Source organism: Girardinichthys multiradiatus, chromosome 1, assembly GCF_021462225.1.
Source record: "Girardinichthys multiradiatus isolate DD_20200921_A chromosome 1, DD_fGirMul_XY1, whole genome shotgun sequence".
NCBI classification, from domain to species: Eukaryota; Metazoa; Chordata; class Actinopteri; order Cyprinodontiformes; family Goodeidae; genus Girardinichthys; species Girardinichthys multiradiatus.
Window position 1 is genome coordinate 25,422,992 of NC_061794.1, and position 21,131 is coordinate 25,444,122.

Below are 21,131 nucleotides of genomic sequence, written 5' to 3' on the forward strand. Positions count from 1 at the left end.
ATTTTATACACGTTTCTGTGTCCATGCATGAACCTGTTGGTGCTGCTCTGAAGTTGCTGCAGTGGACATGAGCGCCTGCGCACACTGGAGGATTTATCCTGACTGGCAGGCTGTGTAAAAAGATAACAGGTCGAGCTGCTTTACAATAGTTAGATTGTACGTGTGTACGCTCCGCCCGGCAGCAGCACATAACGCTACAAGTTAATTCAAGGGTCTGAGTTTCTGCTTGATCTGATGCAGGGCTTCAAGATGAGCCCGCCCTCTCGGGTCTCGGTCTCTGCTTGCCCTGCTCCTCCAGACCAACAAAAATGACCAGACGCGGAACAGTTCATGACAGAGCCCTGCGGAACTGAGGCGGAGAGAAGCCGTTCCTGGTCTGCAGTTTTGTCTCTATGGTTTCTGTAATTAAACTGCGTCGCTGAGCGCAGGGGCTCGCCACTCTGCCACAGAAGCGGGGGGGAGTTTAAAGAGGCCAGGCCAAGAGCTTAGTAGTTATCCGCATCTCAGCATGCACACCACAGATGCAGACCCGGACATGAGCAGCGACACGGCTCCAGCAGCAGCAGCAGCCCCGGCCTCACCGAGCCAGCACCCCGGTGAGGGCGCAGTCAGGGTGCTGTGGTCGTTTGGAAAATGCCTCGCTGCTCTCCTCCCGGTCTACCTGGCCGGATATTACGGCTTCAGCATAAGCTTCTTGTTGCTCGGAGTGATGATCTACATGGGATACAAACACGGTCGGCTGGAGAAGGAGATGAGGCTCAAGTCTTCTATGTACCTCCTGGAGAACGAGAGGGAGTTCACCACTCAGAAGCTTTTCAGAAGCAGGAGGGATCTTCCTCCCTGGGTAAGCGGATCCGTCTCTGCAGGTTCTACTGCCTGCCTTAAACTCCGTATGGGAATTTAATCTGCTCTTGGATCTCACCTGCATGGCTTATTACGGTTTTATACCTTTATACACATATATAAAAACTAAATTTTGGACTCTTTATTTCCCAATATTTAGACATTCGGATTCAGATTTTCTGTGGGGTTTTCCTTTTATCTGCATCTGTGAACCAGCTTATGACCTTTCTGGGCTCCGAAAACAAAATGAGCACAGCAGTCATCAAGAGCACCATATCTGGCAAGATAGTGGAATAAGCTGTGTAAGGAGTGAGTGTGCGTTTGTTTGTGTGTGTGTGTGTGTGTGTGTGTGTGTGTGTGTGTGTGTGTGAGGGTTTTGTCAGCATAGATCTTACATGGTGATTTAAGATCTCTGTGGTCGGTTGGTTTCCTGAGAAGTTCGAAGCTTAGTTTAACATGTTAAAAATCATTTAGGCCTAGTCTTTCTACTGTGAATTTAAGTCTGTTTAAAGTAAATGCATTTAAAGGGAAATAGATTATTTACTTAAAATAAAAAGACAATATTTTTGTTTTTTTCACAGTTTGCTGCAATCACTAACTTTAATATATTTCATATTTCACTACACAGAATACTGTACATATGTAAAGACAAATAAAGAGAATAGAGAATAAAGCAATAAGATAAAGAGAAAGACAGTGGAAGAAAATAATGCTTGATCTTCAAGATTTTTTACAAGTAAACTAACACTACAATCTCCCTGCAGATGCCATCCCCACAGTGAAACACGGTGGTGGCAGCATCATGTTGCTGGGTAGGCTTTTCTTCAACAGGGACAGGGAAAATGGTCAGACTGAATGGGAAGATGGTTGGAGCAACATATAGGGCAATACTGAGTCTGCGAAGGACTTGTTACTAGGGTGGAGGTTTACTTCAAGCTGGACAATTACCGACAATGGAATGGTGTAGATCAATGTATATTCATGTGTTAGAATGGCCTAGTCAAAGTCAAGACCTAGATCGGATTGGGAATTTGCGGTTTGCAGATCCTCTGCATCCAGTCTTACCAATCTTAAGGTGCTTTGCCGAGAAGAATTGGCCATATTTCTGTCTTTAAATGTGCAAAGCTTGTAGAGGTATCCAGTAAGGTGGTTCAACAAAGTATTGACTGAGGGCGGTTGAATCCAAATGCACGCCACACTTTTACATTGTAAAACATTTCAAAAACCATGTATCATTTTCCTTCCACTTCACAATCTTGCACTACTTTTTGTTGGTTTACCATATAAAATCATTCTAAAATACACCGAAGTTTGTGTTTGTAACATTACTAAATGTGAAAATTTCAAGTTTCGCTTTTATCCACAGATCAATTTTCCAGATGTGGAAAAAGTGGAGTGGCTGAATAAGGTATGTTCTCTTTCCTTTGTTGGATTTGCTTTTTGTATGCAGCTGTGTATGTTCCATCTGTTTCAACCCAGAGCTATCTGTTTGACTGTGGACTGCTCTGGTCCATCTGGTGTTGGAAGCATTCCTGATTCACTTGAGTAACTTCCAACAACAGCAGCAGTAAGGTCTCACATTTATTAATAAGGTAAAGTATGCACGAGTGGACTGTAAGCAACCAGTCTGCTGCTGCAGCCTATGTGTCCGACCAGGATTATCTGTGAGTGTAATTAAGAGCCAAGGAGAGTGTTTCAGATCATATCGCAACTTCCTTGTCTCTGTCAGGGCAGTCACTTTGCATCAGCACAGGGCAAGCGTGAGTATGAATGCTAATAGTGGAGAGTGCTGGTCTTGAGGGGAAATTGTAATGAAGTCTACGACAGACTGCCCTGCTTGTAGGACATATAGATGATAGGACTCATTTTTCAGCCAGCCTGCCCAGCTACTCCAGGCTTCCCGATGTGTCCCCCAAGTGATCATTTGCTCCTGTAAACATACGGTCACACATCTGTCACTGGAGTTAACAGTTCACAGAAAGTGACTGTGATGTCATTCTACAAGGATATAACATATATTGCAATAATGCTATGTGGAATTGTAAACTAAATAGATTTTTTTTTTTATTGATGAAACTAAGGCATCTTTGATGAGAATAATATTTCCTTTGTATTGCTTAGATCAGCGCAGGAAGCTTGATAAATGGCCATATGATCTGTCATGCAGATACTGCAGCAGGCCTGGCCCTTTGTTGGCCAGTATCTGGAGAAGCTGCTGGTGGAAACCATCGCTCCTGCAATTCGAGCTTCCAGCATTCATCTGCAGACTCTCAACTTCACTAAGGTCAACCTGGGAGAAAAGGTGTGTTAAAGGGCTCACCATACATCCAGCGGTCTCCCTCACTGGACAACACTTTAGGACTTAAGCTTAGAACAGGCTTGAAGGGAGAACCCCAAGGTTTTGGATATTTTTGACTTCTTGGGACGTTATTTGTGTATTTCTGCCTGTGACCTTGGAAAATCCAAGGACAAAGAGAATGCACCATCAGGACAAGCTTCAGCCACTCAGTCCACGTCTACTTTGTTTTTTGGTATATAACAGTGAATGTGTTACATCGCCACATACAGGCATGGCATGGTGACAACATTTCAAATAATTTTTTTGTGTGGATGAAGATATTTCTTTTATAAGGGGAGCTACCAATTATTTATTCAGAATGAGCTTATATACGCACATATAATTATAATTTAATATTGAACTCATGTTATTTGGTTCATCTAAAGTTCAATGAATGAATTAGAATAAATGATTTTCTCTGCTAGTGTGGCTTTATAAAAGGTCTTTTAGGCCTTGTTTACACAACATTTTCTGGTGAAAACTGAAAGGTGTAGTTGCTTTTCGACTGTTTGTTTACACAACAACAGTGCGTGCCTTTTCGGAAAAGGGCATCATTTAAAAACTGGTTACAGAGTTTGAAGATGTCCCGATCTCCGTTGTCATGTAGACGAGAAAAAAATTATTTTCTTACGGGGAAGCCCTGGCTCATTCGCAGTATGACTAAAATCAGAAGAAATTAATGCTCGCAACATAGCGGCTGCTGACCAGTTTAAAAACCACAGAAGACAAAGATTTCAACAATACCAATGGCAGACTGCAATATAACATTCTTCTGCTGCTGACTCTTGAATCTAGCAATGGTTTTGCTCATTTTCTCTGCCGTTTTGTAAGCAGGAAGCGCATGTTGTTGAGAGGAATTACACTATCTTCACGTCTCCACTGTAGCCATGTGAACTGAGATTGTGATTAATACATTGTCGAGTAGACGTGTTAAAAAAATTCCAGTTTTCAATGGATTGTTGTTGTGTAAACAAGGCCTTAGTTTTGTTTTGTGTTAAGGCCGCCGTTGTGTTCACAGGCTCTGAAGCTGGTTGGTGTAAAGGCTCACACAGAACAAGACAAAAGACAAGTTATGTTGGATTTGTATCTCAGGTAATGCCACCACAACGTTCCTTAATCTGTCATTTCAGGCATGGCTCCAGCTTTTCTTGTTAAATACCAAAGGTTCCTTGAATAGTAATACCAAGAAGTGCGCTTGTTTATAACAGCAGACCTTTGTGTACTCACCACAAAGAAAACAGCTCTATCATAACACATGTGGGCTGCTCCTCTTGGTTAAACATTTATCTTTAGACTCTCCACCTCTTTTATGTTACAGTTACGCCGGTGATGTGGAGATAAATGTCGAAATTAAAAAGTACTTCTGCAAAGCTGGCGTGAAAGGAGTCCAGGTAAAGCAGTTTCTTGCACAAATTAAAAATAATCATTAGATTTTAAGCCCAGGGTTCAGCTGAACTTTCTCTCGTAGCTCCACGGAAAGCTGCGTGTAATCCTGGAGCCGCTGATTGGAGATGTGCCACTGGTTGGAGCCGTTACAATGTTCTTTATTCGCAGGCCTGTGAGTTTTTTCACTTTTGCCCTGCTTTCATATCTTAGTAAGGCATTTATTTCCACTTCTTTTCTCATTTGCATGCTATTTGTAGAAACTGGACATCAACTGGACTGGACTTACAAATCTGTTGGATATCCCTGGTCTCAAGTGAGTTTTTCAGCCTTAGCTGCTCATTGTTCTCTGTTTTTTCTGTTTTTATCCATCTGAGTTGGAGATTTGCTATTACAAACAGAATAGTAAGAAGGGAATATACTATCCTATGAACTATCCACCCACTAGAATAACAAAAGAGCTTAAGCATCCACCAGCCCAGGAAGAGGTTAGCTAAAGGACTTCTTTTTGTTCTTGTCAACCAGTTCAATTAAAAAAGAACTATAAAAATAAACGCGTGTTTGGCCTCATAAGGCATATGCTGAGGTTGCTTATTCAGCTCTTCCTTTAGAGTAAGTAACATACTTCTTTGTATACTTCCCAAACCATTGATGAAAAAAGGAAAGATGAAATCCCAGTTTACGTTACGTAGCGGCTGCCTTAATATCGTAACATAATGTATATTTTAAAAAACACTTAAATTAAAAAATATATCTGAAATATATGAAAACTAAGTCACAAAATAAAGACACTATAAAAAAATTCTAAACAATAAATGGAATTTTTTCACTGGAAATGATAATGACTAATAACAAATGAGTTATTTGGTCCAAACAAAATTGTTCAGATTTCAATTAATCTATTTAAACAACATTTCCATCTATTTTCTATACCCGTTTCTTCCATACTTATTTACTTCCATACAGGTTGCCAGGGAAACACACTGGACAAACAACCAATGGACACACCTATTCACTCATAAGGGCAATTGAGGGAAACCAATTAACCTAACATGACGTGTGGTGTCTGCCATTTATACGCATCATGTGTTTTTGATCCATGTATGTGTCTTCAAATCTAAAGTGTTCCCACGCTAATTAACTGACTCTACTGTATTTGTATACTGAACGCTACCCCTGCATCAGCCATTGTAGGTGCTGGTGATTTTGCCCTTCATTTTTTTGTACTTTTCCAGTTTAGGTCGTCTACCAGCAGTGAAAAGGTACTAGTCGAAAAACAAGGAAAAGCAAGTTCCTAAAATTGCACAAAGTTGCGCCATGGCTGAAGTGAAAAGATATTTAAAACACCTGTATTTTACATGGCAATTTAAGTACAAACAACCAATGACCAAGCTTGGTCATCACAGTGATAATATGTTGTGGTATTGCAATGATAAGTCAGACATTTGAGCATAATTTATTTTTTTGTATATTTGTCATGTTCTACAAAGCTGCTGTAGAGGCAATGCATGACAAGCTTTAGGAAGCGTAAATATGCCTATTATCAAACATTTAGATCATACGTCAGCCATTAAACACATTTTTTTGTTATCATTCTCAGCTTTATGGGAACTTTCATAGTTGATACAGATAAACAATAGAGTGAACCTACAGAATTATTTTATTACCATTGTGCTCCGAAAACTGGACGAATAGACAGATGGATGGATGGATGGACGGATGGATGGATGATCTTTTTTTTTACATATTTCATCTTCATTAAATATGCTGATTAGACGTCACGTTGTAGAAATAGTGCATGTAAACTTTTAACTGTATTAAGACTATTTCATCTGCTGAAAGTAGTATCAGATGTCTTGAATCCACCGTTTACTTGACAACCAAAAAGAAATGATGGCCTTTGAAGTCTGAATTTTTTCACCTTACGTTATGTTCTGAGGTCTGGAAAACTTTGTAGAATTTATAGTTTTAATATAAAAATTTAATTTCAAAAATGTTTAATATAAGCATTTTATTCCAAGTGCTATTTACGTAGTAAATAATATGAAATAACAGATGTAATTGTCAAACTATACATTCTCCTATGGTCATTTTATTTCAACATGGGCCTTCTCATAACCTATAAAACAGTTTGTGTTAAATGCAGAATTAACATGATCTACAATGGACAACATAAGGGGAGGTCAGTAGTGCTGTGGTGGGCTTAACTGAAGGTGGACCAACTGTTAAAACTCTGCTCAGGGGCTCATACAACCTTTGGCCTGCTTTGCGTGTTGTTGATGTTTGCAGTTGTTTTAAAGCCTCTGTCTGTCTTCATGTTCATTCTCTGTGCGTCCGGAACATCATCATCTGTGCATTCATTTGCAGTGCCATGTCGGACACAATGATAATGGATGCAATAGCTTCCCACCTGGTGCTCCCCAACCGTCTCACGATTCCCCTGGTGGCTGACCTGCATGTGGCGCAGCTTCGCTCCCCTCTCCCAAGGGTAAATATCTCAATAAACAGTAAGTTACTCCAGAAACCTGAAGCCATAGTGGCTGTAATGGAGTAATTTTCTATCTGCATACATGTTTTTATGCTAGGGAGTCGTTCGTATCCACCTGCTGGAAGCTGAGGACCTCACAGCCAAGGACACTGTCATCAAGGGGCTGATCGATGGGAAGTCGGACCCGTACGCCGTGCTGCGAGTGGGAACCCAGATATTTACCTCTCACCACGTGGACAGCAACCTGAACCCGCAGTGGAGGGAGATGTACGAGGTAAAGCAAATGCACCTGAAGCTGAACTGAAATAGTCATGACGAGACCTACGGGTTGGCTTTGACATTATGAGTCCAGCACCTCCTCCTTGTTTGTGTGCCAACTGTTCTGGCTTCATGTTGGTGTCCCTGCTTTGTTAGGATTTCACTCAAGTCATTGATAGTCAATACGCTTTTGTTGCCACAAAGATAAACAGCTCTGTGGAGATTTTAATCTTCTTGTTTGGAAACTGGAAGTGACTGTTTCTGAGATAAGAAGCTGCTTGCTCAGGGACTGGTTCTGAAATCTATGTTCTGAATTATTCAGTTGTTTAGACATAAAAGTGAAGTGTTTTTTTCATTGTGATTCAGTTTGCATTGCCTGCGTTTTTATGCCATTTGCAGCTTGATCTATATTTGTGTATTTGTTGTTGGTTTGGTGTTTGTCCTTTGGTGTGTGTGTGTGTGCGTGTGTGTGTGTGTGTGTGTGTGTGTGTTTGTCAGGTTATTGTCCATGAAGTACCTGGTCAGGAGTTGGAAGTGGAAGTGTTTGACAAAGACCCAGACCAGGATGACTTCCTGGGGAGGTAGCTCTCTCATTCTCTCTCTGTTCCTGTGTGCTTCTCATGTCATTTCCATAACTGCTTTTGCTAGTTAAGACCATGCTTTTCCTAGAAAGATAGGCTGATTGTAATTTTTTTTATTTATTGATTTTCTTGCATTATTGATTTTCTTGCATCTTTCTTCCAGGGCCAAGATCGATCTGGATATTGTGAAAAAGGCCAGAATTGTGGATGATGTATGTATTTATACCTTCAGAAATAAATCAGAACCAAAGTATACAGTTGCATTGTCTTGCTCTGAAAAATACGTGACTCAGACTGCAGTAATACTATCATGTGACACTGGAGGCACCATGTGCCTCCATGTGATCTCACCACCATTACAGGATATAAAAAGCATCAGCCTCCTGAGAGAAATGTGTATTTAATAAGTCTTCTGATTCTTACATGCAGTGGTTCAATTTGAGGGATGTCCCATCTGGCAGCGTCCACCTCCGGCTGGAGTGGCTCTCTCTGCTGTCCTCTGCTGACAGACTGAGTGAGGTGAGGCCACAGCACAGGTCAAACCTTTTTTGTTTTGCTTTTGCGGCTGCTTTTACTTCTTTATGCATTACTGTATGATATATAATGGACTCTAAACATTTTCCTGTTTTGTTTTTTCTCCCCAGGTGATTCAGAAGAACCAGAACTTGACAGCAAAGACAGCTGATCCCCCGTCTGCTGCCATCCTCGCCGTCTATCTTGACCAAGCTTATGAGCTGCCTGTAAGCCATCTCTTATCACTACTTCATCCATGGTGCTGAATCTCTGTCCTTTTACCCACTCTGATGCATTTAAATTGTTATAGATGAGAAAAGATAACAAGGATCCAAGCCCAATGGTCCAGATTTCTGTTCAGGACACAACTAAAGAAAGCAAGGTAACATTTTTATATTACAGTGCCTCACAGCCTTGCATGCTTTCATCCCATTTTAGCTTTTTCACCAAGACTAAATCTGGCCTACATACAAAACCTTATGTGTGGGTGAAAACTAATACCGAATGTCCCCCTAAACACATAATCCCCACAGAGAAGCATGGCTGTGGCAACATCATGCTGTGGGATGCTTATAAGGCGAATTGATGTGCTGGGTGTTTGAGTGTTTTGACAGTGAAGATCTTGTATGGTAATATAGCATCTCTGTGCCTGATTTCTTTGTGAGATGTTCTAAATTTAGATTACCTTGTTTAAAATCATTTACTCTTTCTACTGCAGATAATTCTGTTATTTTTTATTTTCATTGTTTTTATTTTTAATTGACTCTTAAAATGTTAAAGTTAAAAAGCCATGTTTGATGATTTTTTTGCAATTTTTCACACTACATTCACAAACTTCAATGTACTTTGTTTGAATGTGAAGTGATACACTAACAGAAAGAAAGAAATGGTAGGAAAATTATTCACCATCTTCAAAAATGTTTTATAAAAACGAACACTGTATGTAACCCTGAAGACACTATCCCAGTGTTGAAAAATGGTGGTAGCAGCATCATTATGTGGTGATGTTTTTCTTTAGCAGAGACAGGAAAGTTTGTCAGAGTTGATGGGAAGATAGATGGAGTTAAGAATACAATCCTAGAAGATGACCTGTTAGAAGCTGCAACAGACTTGATGCGAGGGTGGAGGTTAATCTTCCAGCAGGACAGCTACCATTAACATACAACCAGAGCTGCAATGGAGAGAATGAGACCAAAGAATCTTCATGTATTAGAATGGCCCAGTCAAAGTCCAGACTTAAATCCCTTGATGTGAAACGCCGGTAGAGACAAACCTCTAACAACTGGTGTTTCTACTAATTATTGACTCAAGGGGGCTGAACTGAAAAACACACCACACTTTTCTATTCTTTTTTACTTTTATTTGTAAAAAATATAAAAATCACATATTCTTCTCCTTCCACTTGACAGTTTTGCACTGCATTATGTTGGTCTATCAAACTAAAAGAAGAAAACATTACAGATTTCTGGTGGTAATGTGACAAAAAGTGAAAAGTTTATGCGGGAGGAATACTTTTGCAATGCATTGTAACTGTTTTTAATACATTGCACCAAATGTTGAGCTTAATTAATTTCTCCTTTATGCCTCTGCAGACCTGCTATGGGACTAACAACCCTGTTTGGGAGGACGCTTTCACGTTTTTCATTCAGGATCCTCGCAAACAAGATATTGACATTCAGGTAAGTCATTTTTACACATAAACAGTATATTTCTTGTGTCCTCTGATCTAATAACTGCACTGTTTTCCTTCAAACTCTGATAAATCATGTTCTGTTGATGTGTTTCGATCAGGTGAAGGATGATGACCGCGCCTTCCCATTAGGTAGCTTGACAATTCCTCTGAGCCGTCTTCTGGAGAGCCACGAGCTCACCTTGGACCAGTGGTTCCACCTGGAGAATCCGGGTTTAGCCAGCCGCCTCTATGCCAAAATTGTGCTGAGGGTTTGTATTTTATGCACAGACTCCTGTTTTCTGCCTGAATCAGTGTATTTAAAAGAATATATAAGAACAAATGTAACAGGAAGACTCAAACCAAAATGGTGGAAAATGACCTTCTGGGTCTTTTATGGGCAGAAAACAAAACGCTGTTGGACAGAAACACATGACTACACAAGAGAATATTATTAAGAAATTAAAGAATTATAAAATAGGATAGGCACAAACAAACCTGTTCTGTTTTTTTGATTTTGTACTTTTTCTCAAACAAGCCTCTCTCTATTTCCTGATAGGTTTTGTGGCTAAGCGATGACGCGTCTCCCACAACTCCGTCTCCACCCCCTTCTGGCTCTGGATCTGGAATGGATCAGGGAGAAATCTCGTCAAACCAAAACTCTACAGGGCCAGGCGGTCAAACTAAACCGCTGCCATCACGACCACAGAACACCACCCCTGATCCAGAGTTTGCAACTGAGGTGAAAAATGTTTCTCAAGATGGGCAAGTGCAGAAGTCGAATACTTTCCCAGACTGGGGTAATAGTGCTTGTGGTTACTCTGATGTATGCAGGGAGTGTTACGAATCCATCTGGTGGAGGCCCAAAACCTGATAGCCAAGGACAACTTCATGGGGGGCATGGTGAAAGGGAAGAGTGACCCCTATGTCAAGATCCGTGTTGCTGGTATAACCTTCCGCAGCCACACCATCAAAGAGAACCTCAATCCTGTCTGGAATGAACTTTATGAGGTATTGTCCTTTATTTAGTTTGAAGAATCTTTTAATTTATAAATTCCATAAAATAATAATGTTCTGTTTTATTTTTGTGCGTTTAGGTGATTTTGACCCAGCTTCCAGGTCAGGAGATCCAGTTTGAGCTGTTTGATAAGGACATTGATCAGGATGACTTCCTTGGAAGGTACACCTTCTGTTTTATGTGTTGGTTTTAACTAAATGTACTCAAATGGAGAATAAAGTTTTGATTCAATGTTGTGTTTGCAGGTTTAAGCTTAACCTAAGAGACATCATTAGCGCCCAGTTCATTGATACGGTGTGTGAAATTAATTTGCCTGATTTACCCCATATTGGCATCTATAGTTACAGGGGAATTTAAAACTAGTCATATCCCATTTAAGCATTTCAGCTTTTGTCATGTTACAACCACAAACTTTAATGTATTTTATTGGGATTTTATGTAATAGATCAACACAAAGTAGCACATAATTATGAAGTAAAAGGAAAAAATACAAGATTTTAACATTTAGCATTCAATCTATTGTGCAGTATGAATCTGGCGCGTATGGAAGAGTGGTAAGTAGAAAGCAGATGTTAAAAGAAAGCCATAAGAAGTCCTGTTTGACTTTTCCACAAGCCATGTAGGGGACACAGCAAACATATGGAAGAAGGTGCTCCGCTCAGATGACCCAAAAATTTACTTTTTGGCCCACGTTCAAAACCCTATATGTGGCGTAAAAGAATGCATGGAATTTATTCATCCATCCATCCATCCATCCATCCATCCGTCCATCCATCCAGAGAATGGCCCCGTCAAAATCCAGAACTAAATGTAATTGAGAATCTGTGGAAAGGCTTGGAAACTGATCGTCACAAACACTTTCGGTACAGTTTCACTGAGCTTCAACTATTCTGCAAAGAACAACTGGAAAACAATGTCTCTTTCTAGATGTGTACAGCTGTGTGTCCTTTTCTTTCCGCTTCATAATTGTGCTCTGTGTTGGCGTTTCACATAGTATCCCAATAAGATTTATAGTGACAACATTTAGAACAAAAGGTATTAGTATTTTTACATAGTTCTTCAGATCAAAACACACTCAATTTGGTGCCGTTCATCTTCCAGTGGTACACTCTAAATGATGTAAAATCAGGTCGAGTTCACCTTGTGATGGAGTGGCTGCCCAGAGTGACTGACCTACCTAGACTGGAGCAGGTAAGATTCTTACACTGTCCTTTTCTTAAGATATACAAAAGCAATACGCTTTGCTTATTATTGCAGCAGTTTAATAACAACCATAAACTGAGGAGGGTTTGGGTTTCCATAAGCAAAGAAAACATTTCACCAACAGGAAAGAGCTCAATTTATGGTTTCAAAAGATCATCATGTACAGGATATAAACAAAAGCAGATAGTGAACTTCTCTTCTCAAGTACTTTGCATCGATTACTGTGTTTATGTCCCTATATTTAACCACAAGTTTTCTGTTGCACATTAACATCCCTTTCCTGTTTTTTGCAGGTTTTGCAGTATCAGTCCCAACAGTCGTACCAAAACAAGGTTGTGCCTTCAGCGACTGTGTTGTTTGTGTACGTGGAACGTGCCCATGGCCTGCCGGTGAGACTGAGGTCTTTGGGGGTTTAGTTCTTCTTTAAAGTGCACTGCATGAATCTCTGAAATTCAGCTGCAAGTTGTTTTAGAACTTTACTACTTTTGTGTGGTTTCAGCTTAAGAAGAATGGAAAAGAGCCAAAGGCTGGAGTAGAGATTACACTTAAGAATGTTTCATACAAAACCAAGGTAGGATTGCCTTTACTTTAAGGATGTTATATAAAGCAAACAATGTGGAAAGTTATAAAAGTTTTCATTGGTTCTTCTCAAAGATTTGTGAGAGATCCACATCACCTCGATGGGATGAGGCGTACCACTTTTTGGTTCGTGATCCGAGAGATGAAACACTCACAGTGAAGGTGAGTGGAAACACTCATGTGAACCGTGGCTGTAAGGCAGATTTATCTGTTTCTGATCTGATGTTTCACAAAGATATAATACAAGTTTGAACAATGTGAGTTCATTTTCTCCTAGCTTTCCCACAGCTGGGGCCAGACTCTGGGGTCACTGACTCTGCTTCTGAGGGAGGTGCTGTTTGAGCCAGGCTTGATGCTGGACAAATGGTTCAGTCTGGAAGGAGCACTGCCAGAGAGTCAGATATTGCTGAGAGTCACTCTCAAGGTACCAGAGAAACATATATCTTTACTGCTCTGATGCTCAAAAGACTGCGCAAACTATTAGCAGCTAAACTGGCTTCCAGTTATATGTTAGGGACTTGTGTGAACTGTTAATTATGGAAGAATTTAGAGAATTCTTAATTGCTTTAAGGATCATAGACCTATGCAGAGAAATCACAGGAAATTGAATTTCAATTGACCTTGGTGATCATCATGTGACAATGAAACTAAAACATGGAGAATTATTTTCTGAAAATCACTGAACCCTTTTGGCACTGAACACATGTTTTTTTCTAATTGAAGTCACACCTTGACTTTTGAAAGCTCTTCTGAACGAGGTTCAGAAAAATACTGGACTTCACCAAGGTCCAAACCAGTTGAAATCTGTAGCAAATGACCGAATTCTGTTTTTTTATTACAGTTTATGCTCGGTTGCAGTTGTTTGAGTACCACAGTAAATGTTCCTTGTGTTCACTATCACATGGTTAGCACCCTTTTTTGTGTCGCATCAGTATTGTCTTATTTGTATAGTAACAGTCTTACTGTAAATACCCCAGTGTAATGAGTGAGATTTCAGATGTGTGCCTTGTAACTGTGTTAGAGCCTAGTTATCTATGTTCCCCTCCCAACTAATGTCCTTTATAAATACACAACACTGTCAAAAGTGTTGGGTCGTCCCTCTAAGTAATTGAAATCAGATGTTCCAATCCCTTCCATGGCTGCAGGTGTATAAAATCAAACACCTATGCATCCCTACTGCTTCTACAAACATTTGTGAAAGAATGGGTTGCTCTCAGTAAATTTCAGCATTGTACTGTGACAAGACGCCACCCGTGCAATAAGTCGCCAAATATCAACTAAATATTCCACAATCAGCTTTAAGTGGCGTTATAACAAGGGGAAGCATGTGGAAACAACTTAGCCGTGAAGCGGTAGACCACGTAAAAACAAAGTGAGGTCAGAAGATGCTGAGGCACACGGTGTGCAGAGGTCAGCGACCTTCTGCAGAGTCAGTAGCTACAGACCTCCAAGCTTCACGTGACCTTCAGATTAGCTCAAGAACAGTGCATAGAGAGCTTCATGGAATGGGTTTCCATGGCCGAGTAGCTGCATGCAAGCCTTACATCACCAAGTCCAATGCAAAGCATCAGATGTGGTGTAAAGCATGCCGTCACTGGACTACACAGCCGTGGAGATTTGTTCTCTGGAGTGACGAATCATGCCTCTCTGTCTAGGCATGCAAGGGACCCGTCTGGATTTGGCAGTTGTCAGAGGAAAATCACTTACTTGTATTGTGTCGATTGGAAGGAAAAGTGAATGCTTCGGCATAGAGCTACACCTTGTTGCTTTTAGCAACAAGGTGTAGCTCGTAGGGTTATTTAATTTTGCAATTTTCTTGACGGAACCGTTGAACCGTTGCTGCCATTTAGAAAAGTGCTCTTTGTTTAGTTTTCCCTGTCCTTAGAAAGTCTCCCAGTGATCAGTACTTTTAATGTTTAGCCAACTGTTTACCAACCAGTATTAAAGGATCAATCGTATTTTATTAATACATTTGGAATAAATTGGACAAATTGAATGCAAATGGAACTTAATCTGACAGGACTGCATTAGAACAAATTAGAATTATTTAAATTCAAGTTGGACTGAATTTGACTCCTTATAACTGGATACTAATTGGGTCCGTGTATTCACACCAGGAAAGTTCTTTGGTCCACTTGTTTGGTCCGCACCAAAAGCGAACTTTATTTTTTTTATTTGGTGCGGTTTGTTTTCACATTGTACTTTTTGCAAGTGAACTAGTACTTGTAAACAAAGCCATGCGGGTGACGATCATTGTTCCCATTGGACAGAAATGACGGGGGCGGGACAGAACACAGACCCGGAAATTTAGGAAAACATCTGTAGACGTGCTGCGTGCAACACCTCTGTTCTGCAACTTTGTGCCGTTATTACAACTGCAATATTATTGTGAGAAGAGCAGCTCATTCAACTCAGACTTTGAGACGTTCCACTTTTAATTCTGGAACTCCGTTCCGTTCTCTACGTGTCCCACAACAAGCCAGTAGCGTTGCTAAGCAACACACAGCTTATCAGGTATGATTACCTTACAACACACACCTTTGCTACCGGCTACGGTGGCTTTTTATGTCCAAAGAGACGTACGCTTTTTATAGTTGGTTCGGATCGGGGCCGGTTTGTATTCAGACCATAAGCGAACCGCACCAGAGTCCGTTTGGAAGCGGACCGAGACCACATCAAAAAGTGGGTCTCGGTCCGTTTGTGTGGTCCGGACCAGGGTTCGCTTGAGTGTATTCACACCTGCACAAAAGGTCCGGACCAAGGGGGGAAACGAACTCTGGTCCGTTTAAAGCGGACCAGAAGTGGCAAGTATGAATACAATTTGTTGTGAGATGATTTCATTTTAATAAACTGAACTGAACAAAACTTCTTTTGATTTTGCAGATATTGGACACCCAGTTAGCAGTGTGTCGGGGTACACCTGGAGCAGGTGGAAATGGCGGTGTAGAACAATTTATGCCCAGATGGGTTCCTTCCCATCTCGATCTGAAGCACAGAAGTGGATTTTCCATGTAGGTCAAACGTAGTTTTCCCCTTTATATTCATCCTAAAGACAGTGCTTGTCATAGTGTCATCTGTCTGCTAAAATTAGTATTTGTTTTCTTAAAAACAAAAATGTTACAGCAGAACCCTTGGATTTGTGTCTTTTTTGTCTTTAGCATCACTGATAATGCAAACTCAGCTGCCCAAGTGAAGCTTACCATCGGCTACTCTGCAGAGGAAAACAGGCTTTTCATCATCGTTCACTCCTGCAGGTTTGTATATCATTTTATTTCCTTTTTATCATATTTTCTCGTCAGAACAGTTAGTTCCAGAAAATAATAGGATTGCTGTACATCCGCAGAGCTCTGGCAGCCTGCTCTAAGGACGCCGCCGACCCGTATGTTTCTTTTGTCCTGCTGCCTGACAAGAAAGCCACAACCAAGAGACGAACCACCACCAAGAAGAGGGACCTCAACCCAGAGTTCAATGAGAGGTAAAACAAGTGAAGAAAATAATAGTGGTAGAGTTAGAAGTGGCCTTGCTCATCTTTCTTCTTCACCTTGCAGGTTTGACTTTGATTTTGGTCTGGAGGAGTCCATGCAGAGAAGACTGGATTTATCTGTGAAGCACAGTGGCTCCTTCATGAGCCGAGAGAAGGAGCTCATCGGCAAGGTACTTTTGAACAGCTCGGAATCAGAACTGTAGTTTGTTATTGCTTTAAGTTGTTTTTGTTTTTACAGTAGGGATTTTAACACGATTACTTTGCTTCCTCTTGTTTTCCTCAGTTGCAGCTGGATCTGGACCAAATCGACCTCAAGGCTGGTGTCACACAATGGTAAATATTTGTACAAATTTCAGCTTGTAAAACAATATTTTACTACTAACAGAAAATTAATTGATTAATGACAATTAATAGATTAATTAATTTAACTAGTGATATAGTATTTAAGTCAAAAATTACTGTTTCATAAGTTTCAGCACTTTAAACCGGCATCTTCTAATTTTTCAGGTATGATCTAGTAGCAGAAAGCACCTAGAAGAGTCCCATTTCTGGTACAATTCAACATAAGCATTGTGTTGCTTCTGTGATCTGTGATTTGTGCATTTGTAATTCAGCTTAAATTTAATATTACAACATCAGTGAAACAAAAACAGACATTTATGCCTCACGGAAGACACAAACCATTAGTGTTTATTGGAAGAAAATACATGTAGCTCATGATTCTCAAAGCAGTAAATTTGTAGAATCTCTTCTGCATTGACAGATATTTTCACCGGTTAGATATTTGATAATAATGCAATCATTTTGCACGACGAACCTGTGGTTTATGTGTTTTAAGACCTGTCCATGTCCTGTTTGAGTTTATTTTTTTTTAAAAAGGGCCTTAAGCTGTGGTAAAACTGTGTTTCAATATTTACAACCTCCAAGACATCTGAAATGTTTCCTTAAATGTTATATTTTACAGTCTTAAAGCAATTCCAAATTAGACTTTGGTTATATGTTTATATTATTGCCTTAAGTATTACAAAACTGTGCACAATCTGTCAGTGTTTATGTGTTCCAGATGAAGTTTTATATGTTCTGAATGTTACTTTTCTAAATCGGAGTATTACAAACCTTTAGGTCCTTGTCTAAAACAGAGGTGCGATACCGTAAGCCGAGTCTAAATCATTGTGCTTTTAGGAGGACCATACTGTGCTGATGAGTGCTGGTGCTACAGCAACCAATGCTTCTCTGTGTGTTTAGGTGTTTGTTGTACTGATGCTTTCAATGATGTGTATAATTTCTCAAGCTGGGCAAGTAAAGACCATGTTAAAGTTCACCACTATTTTTAAGGGACACAACATGAAAATTTATGAAGCTGGACAGAAGATTATTTGACTGTGTTGGAACTGTAGATCAGTGCTTTAGCATACTTGGAAGATATCATTCTGCATGTGCTAAATTTGTTGATTAAAGTTTGCACTCGTGAATCAAAGCAATTGTCCCTCATTCTCTTTTTGTTTTTTTTACTCACAATACATTAAAATGCTTCATAAAACTGTTAAGAAAGGCAACAAGTTGTTTGTACTGAAATTAAATTACACACAAGGTGGGGAATATTTCTTTCTGAAAACAATTAAGTGCGCTGGATTTTATTTAAGGATATCAAATGGTACTGAATGCATATGTTTCATTGATGAAACATTTTGAAAACCATATACCGTTTTTCTTTAATTCCACCATCATGTTGTTCTTAGTGTTACTCTGTCAGTGAAATTCCAGTTAATTACATAAAAGTTTGTGATTCTAAAGTTACAAACTGAACTATATCAATAAGTATGACAAGTTTTACAAAGTGCTCTATATGGTAATGAAGGAAATCAGATATAAATTTCATGTTTGGTTTGGCTGCCGTGTCATATTCCTGCTTTGCCACTAGATGGCAGCAAAGTGCGGGCACACTTTAAAACATCCACATCCAGCTGCACTTTCAACGGCTGGGCTCAAGTACCTACAGATGTGAAGGGCGGGGAAAAGATTGACTGATTGACACCTCTTAAGCCAATAGGAGCAACGTCAGCCATTGTGGGGCTGGACTAAAGAAGAAACCCTGCCCTCTGAGTGGATGAGACGGCAAACAGTCTAATCAGGATCACACAACAATAATGAATGGAAACGCAGCATAGCCAAGAAAAGTTGAGCAGCTTGAAAAACTTACTGTCCGTCAGCTCAGGACAAATTTATCTACGGCGTTGAGGAAGAAAGTGCTTTTATGAGTGATGGATTGGCCGGTTAAATTTGTCATTTCACTTTGGAAAAGAAAGCTGTATTTTTGTGGGAAGTTTTGAAATTTTTTTTTTAAATGTTTGCTTGATTAACGGTAAATGGCACTTATTAGGACCGTGATACGAGACCACAGCGTTATCAGTCGGGTTTCAATCTCGAAAAAGTGGATTATGTGGAAAAACCCGTAAAGAAAACTGGAGTATTCAGGAGAAATATTTAGCCTCGCTGTGGATTATCACCAACAGGGCGATCAAAAACTGAGAAGTTTGGGACGTTTCACGTTGACAGGAGGGCAAAACATCTCACTGGGGGAAGAAAAATGGGTAATGTGGAGAGTGTTGACGGCCAGTCGGAGATGAAGCATCACATCATGCCTCTGAAGGTGCCCATGCCTGACCCCACCGAGCTGGAGGAGAAGTTTGCCATTGTTTTGGTAAGTCTGAATGAACCCAGGCTGAATTATTTCTCCATTGACGTTCTTTTCTACTTATTTTGACTACATCTGCTGAGCCACCCCTCGCAGGCTGTGATACATCATTTAACAGTGAATTGTTGCTGATTTTAACTAGTTTAAAGTGTGCTTGTGTTTACGCGTCAGTGTCTTTATGGTCTATCATTAAATGAACAGACTTCTGCTGTCCCGCCCCTCAGTCTTTGCCTGCTGCCCCCTCCTTTTCCTCTCCTGCGGTTCTTTTGTCCCCCCAAAAGTCAGAAAACGGAGGATTTAGCTGAAACGGCAACTGCAGCCCGCTGCGAGCAGATTAGGGGCTTTTTTCACCACTGCGAACAGGGGTAAAACCCTCGATAGAAGCACATCAAGGCCTTTGTTTTAATTTTCTTGCTGAAGGGCAGGCAAAGCATCTGAGAGCAACATTTTCTGAATTCCCCCAAAACTCCCACACCCGAGGAGTTTCTCCCCTCCCATTTTTCCTCCTTCACATCAGGCTGCTGCTGCTACTGAGTGCTTTCTTATAATAAAACACACACACACACACACATACACACACACACACACACACACACACACACACACACACACAGCAGCCTTTCCGCACAGTGAAGCAGAGGATGCCAGAGTGAGACTGTCACATTAGGCCAAAGACACAGCCAGGCTGAGATCTCTTGCTTCTGGGAGGTGCTATTTGTTCAGTGACTGTTGTAGCCTCCATACATATTTGTCTGAATACAACAATATGCTGTGAGAATTTCACTTGCAACTTTCACGTTTGGACTGAAAATTGCCAGTCGGAGTTGGCTAGAGTCTTTCCAGGATGAAAACCTGGTGCATTTAGCTACAGCAGCTACATTTAGCGAGGGTGACCTGGGATTTCTGTTTTTTATTCCGAATTTGAGTCATTTTCGTGTCATTTCAAGTCCTTGAAACTCGGATGATTAAAAGGGAAATAAAAATCCAGCTTGATGTTAAAAGTTTACCTCTTACCTTTTAATTCCTACTTAATGTATTGCTTTTTCACTTTCTGATTCTGTGTTACTGCAACACACTAATAAGTTAGAGCAAGCAATCATTTTTTTTAACTACTGCTCAAACTGGTGGCTTGCAGTCATTTTTTCACAAGTTGGTGTCACAACGGTTACAACTGTGAACGTTTAAAGCTGGCCTGCGTGACATCAGTCTTTAAACGTAATTCTCTGCCTGGAAGCCAATAAGCAGTCATACTGAAACACCGTGTTTAGAAGGGACCAGTAAAATCCGTTTTTATTGGGTGATCTCAATAACTCGCCCCTGACTTGCTGACAAAACAATGACAGTATATAACTTGTGATGCAGGGCCACACGTCTTTGCTGTATTTTCGGAAAAGCTCCAATGATTTGATGCATTTTTCTGTCTTTTGCTTTTGGAACCTCGAGGATCTTCATGTGATCTTCTGTTGACCAAAAAGATGTTCTTGTCATTCTCAGACCTATTAAACCTGTACCTGAAGACTTTTCTTATTTCTAGGAAGAAACAGAAACAAACCGTTACAATATAGAGAAATAGTTCAAGCGTCTTCTGATTCATGTGTGTTTATTTATCATGTAACGTGGCAATTTGTCTTGACTGCTCATTTCAGGCTCTTCGCTCACCCCAGCCACGCCCTGTCCTCTCCTTTCAGATGTCTAAGGGTTGAATCAGAACCTCAGGCACTAAAAAGCTTGATGCAGTAATCATGTAGTGTCGCTGCTGAACACTTGCAGACCTGCCATGAGTTTGGATAAAAGCCATGAGTATCGGCAGCCACCGAATCGAACGCTCCGCAGCAGGAATTCAATCAGTCAGTTGCAGAGTCTCAGCATTAAGATAATTATAGACGGCACTGTGCTACACTATTACAACATCTTAGGTCATGTGCTCCACATGCAGATTACTCCTAGGAGAAGTGGGGCTTCACAGTGAGACAGTTTAATGGAACTTGGTTGAATGGCTCATCTACCAAGAGCATTTCCTTTGGAGAAAGCCTGAAAATAGTTTTATCAACATGCATCCTGCTCGAAGCAGAGCAGCCA

The 21,131-nt window shown here is 40.4% G+C and overlaps 2 protein-coding genes across 6 annotated transcripts in view; both read left to right on the top strand.

Moving 5' to 3' along the window:
* Positions 1 to 94: 94 nt before the first annotated feature.
* On the top strand, positions 95 to 17,834 carry esyt1a (extended synaptotagmin-like protein 1a). Its single transcript, XM_047371771.1, has 31 exons — positions 95 to 844; positions 2,210 to 2,251; positions 3,011 to 3,145; positions 4,200 to 4,273; positions 4,500 to 4,572; positions 4,650 to 4,739; positions 4,825 to 4,880; positions 6,932 to 7,052; positions 7,150 to 7,326; positions 7,809 to 7,891; positions 8,055 to 8,103; positions 8,321 to 8,410; positions 8,536 to 8,631; positions 8,715 to 8,786; positions 9,997 to 10,083; positions 10,196 to 10,345; positions 10,633 to 10,815; positions 10,908 to 11,084; positions 11,171 to 11,253; positions 11,337 to 11,385; positions 12,193 to 12,282; positions 12,588 to 12,683; positions 12,794 to 12,865; positions 12,949 to 13,035; positions 13,151 to 13,297; positions 15,757 to 15,884; positions 16,032 to 16,127; positions 16,217 to 16,348; positions 16,422 to 16,527; positions 16,641 to 16,690; positions 16,865 to 17,834. The coding sequence occupies exons 1-31, from the start codon at positions 509 to 511 to the stop codon at positions 16,890 to 16,892; spliced, it is 3,255 nt and encodes a 1,084-aa protein (XP_047227727.1). The 5' UTR covers positions 95 to 508; the 3' UTR covers positions 16,893 to 17,834.
* Positions 17,835 to 18,496: 662 nt separating this feature from the next.
* fmnl3 (formin-like 3) overlaps positions 18,497 to 21,131 on the top strand; it is a 43,382-nt gene continuing 40,747 nt past the window's right edge. For all 5 annotated transcript variants that reach the window (XM_047373196.1, XM_047373188.1, XM_047373212.1 and 2 more), the window contains exon 1: positions 18,497 to 19,058. In XM_047373196.1, coding sequence (XP_047229152.1) covers positions 18,945 to 19,058 — 114 coding nt within the window. In that variant the 5' untranslated portion in view covers positions 18,497 to 18,944. The remainder of the gene's footprint in view (positions 19,059 to 21,131) is intronic.

Coding starts and splice junctions, on each gene's coding strand:
- esyt1a (XM_047371771.1), top strand. CDS start 509: ATGCACACCACAGATGCAGACCCGGACATGAGCAGCGACACGGCTCCA. Junction 3,146..4,199: donor AGGTCAACCTGGGAGAAAAG/GTGTGTTAAAGG, acceptor TTGTGTTCACAG/GCTCTGAAGCTGGTTGGTGT. Junction 12,283..12,587: donor ACCTACCTAGACTGGAGCAG/GTAAGATTCTTA, acceptor TGTTTTTTGCAG/GTTTTGCAGTATCAGTCCCA.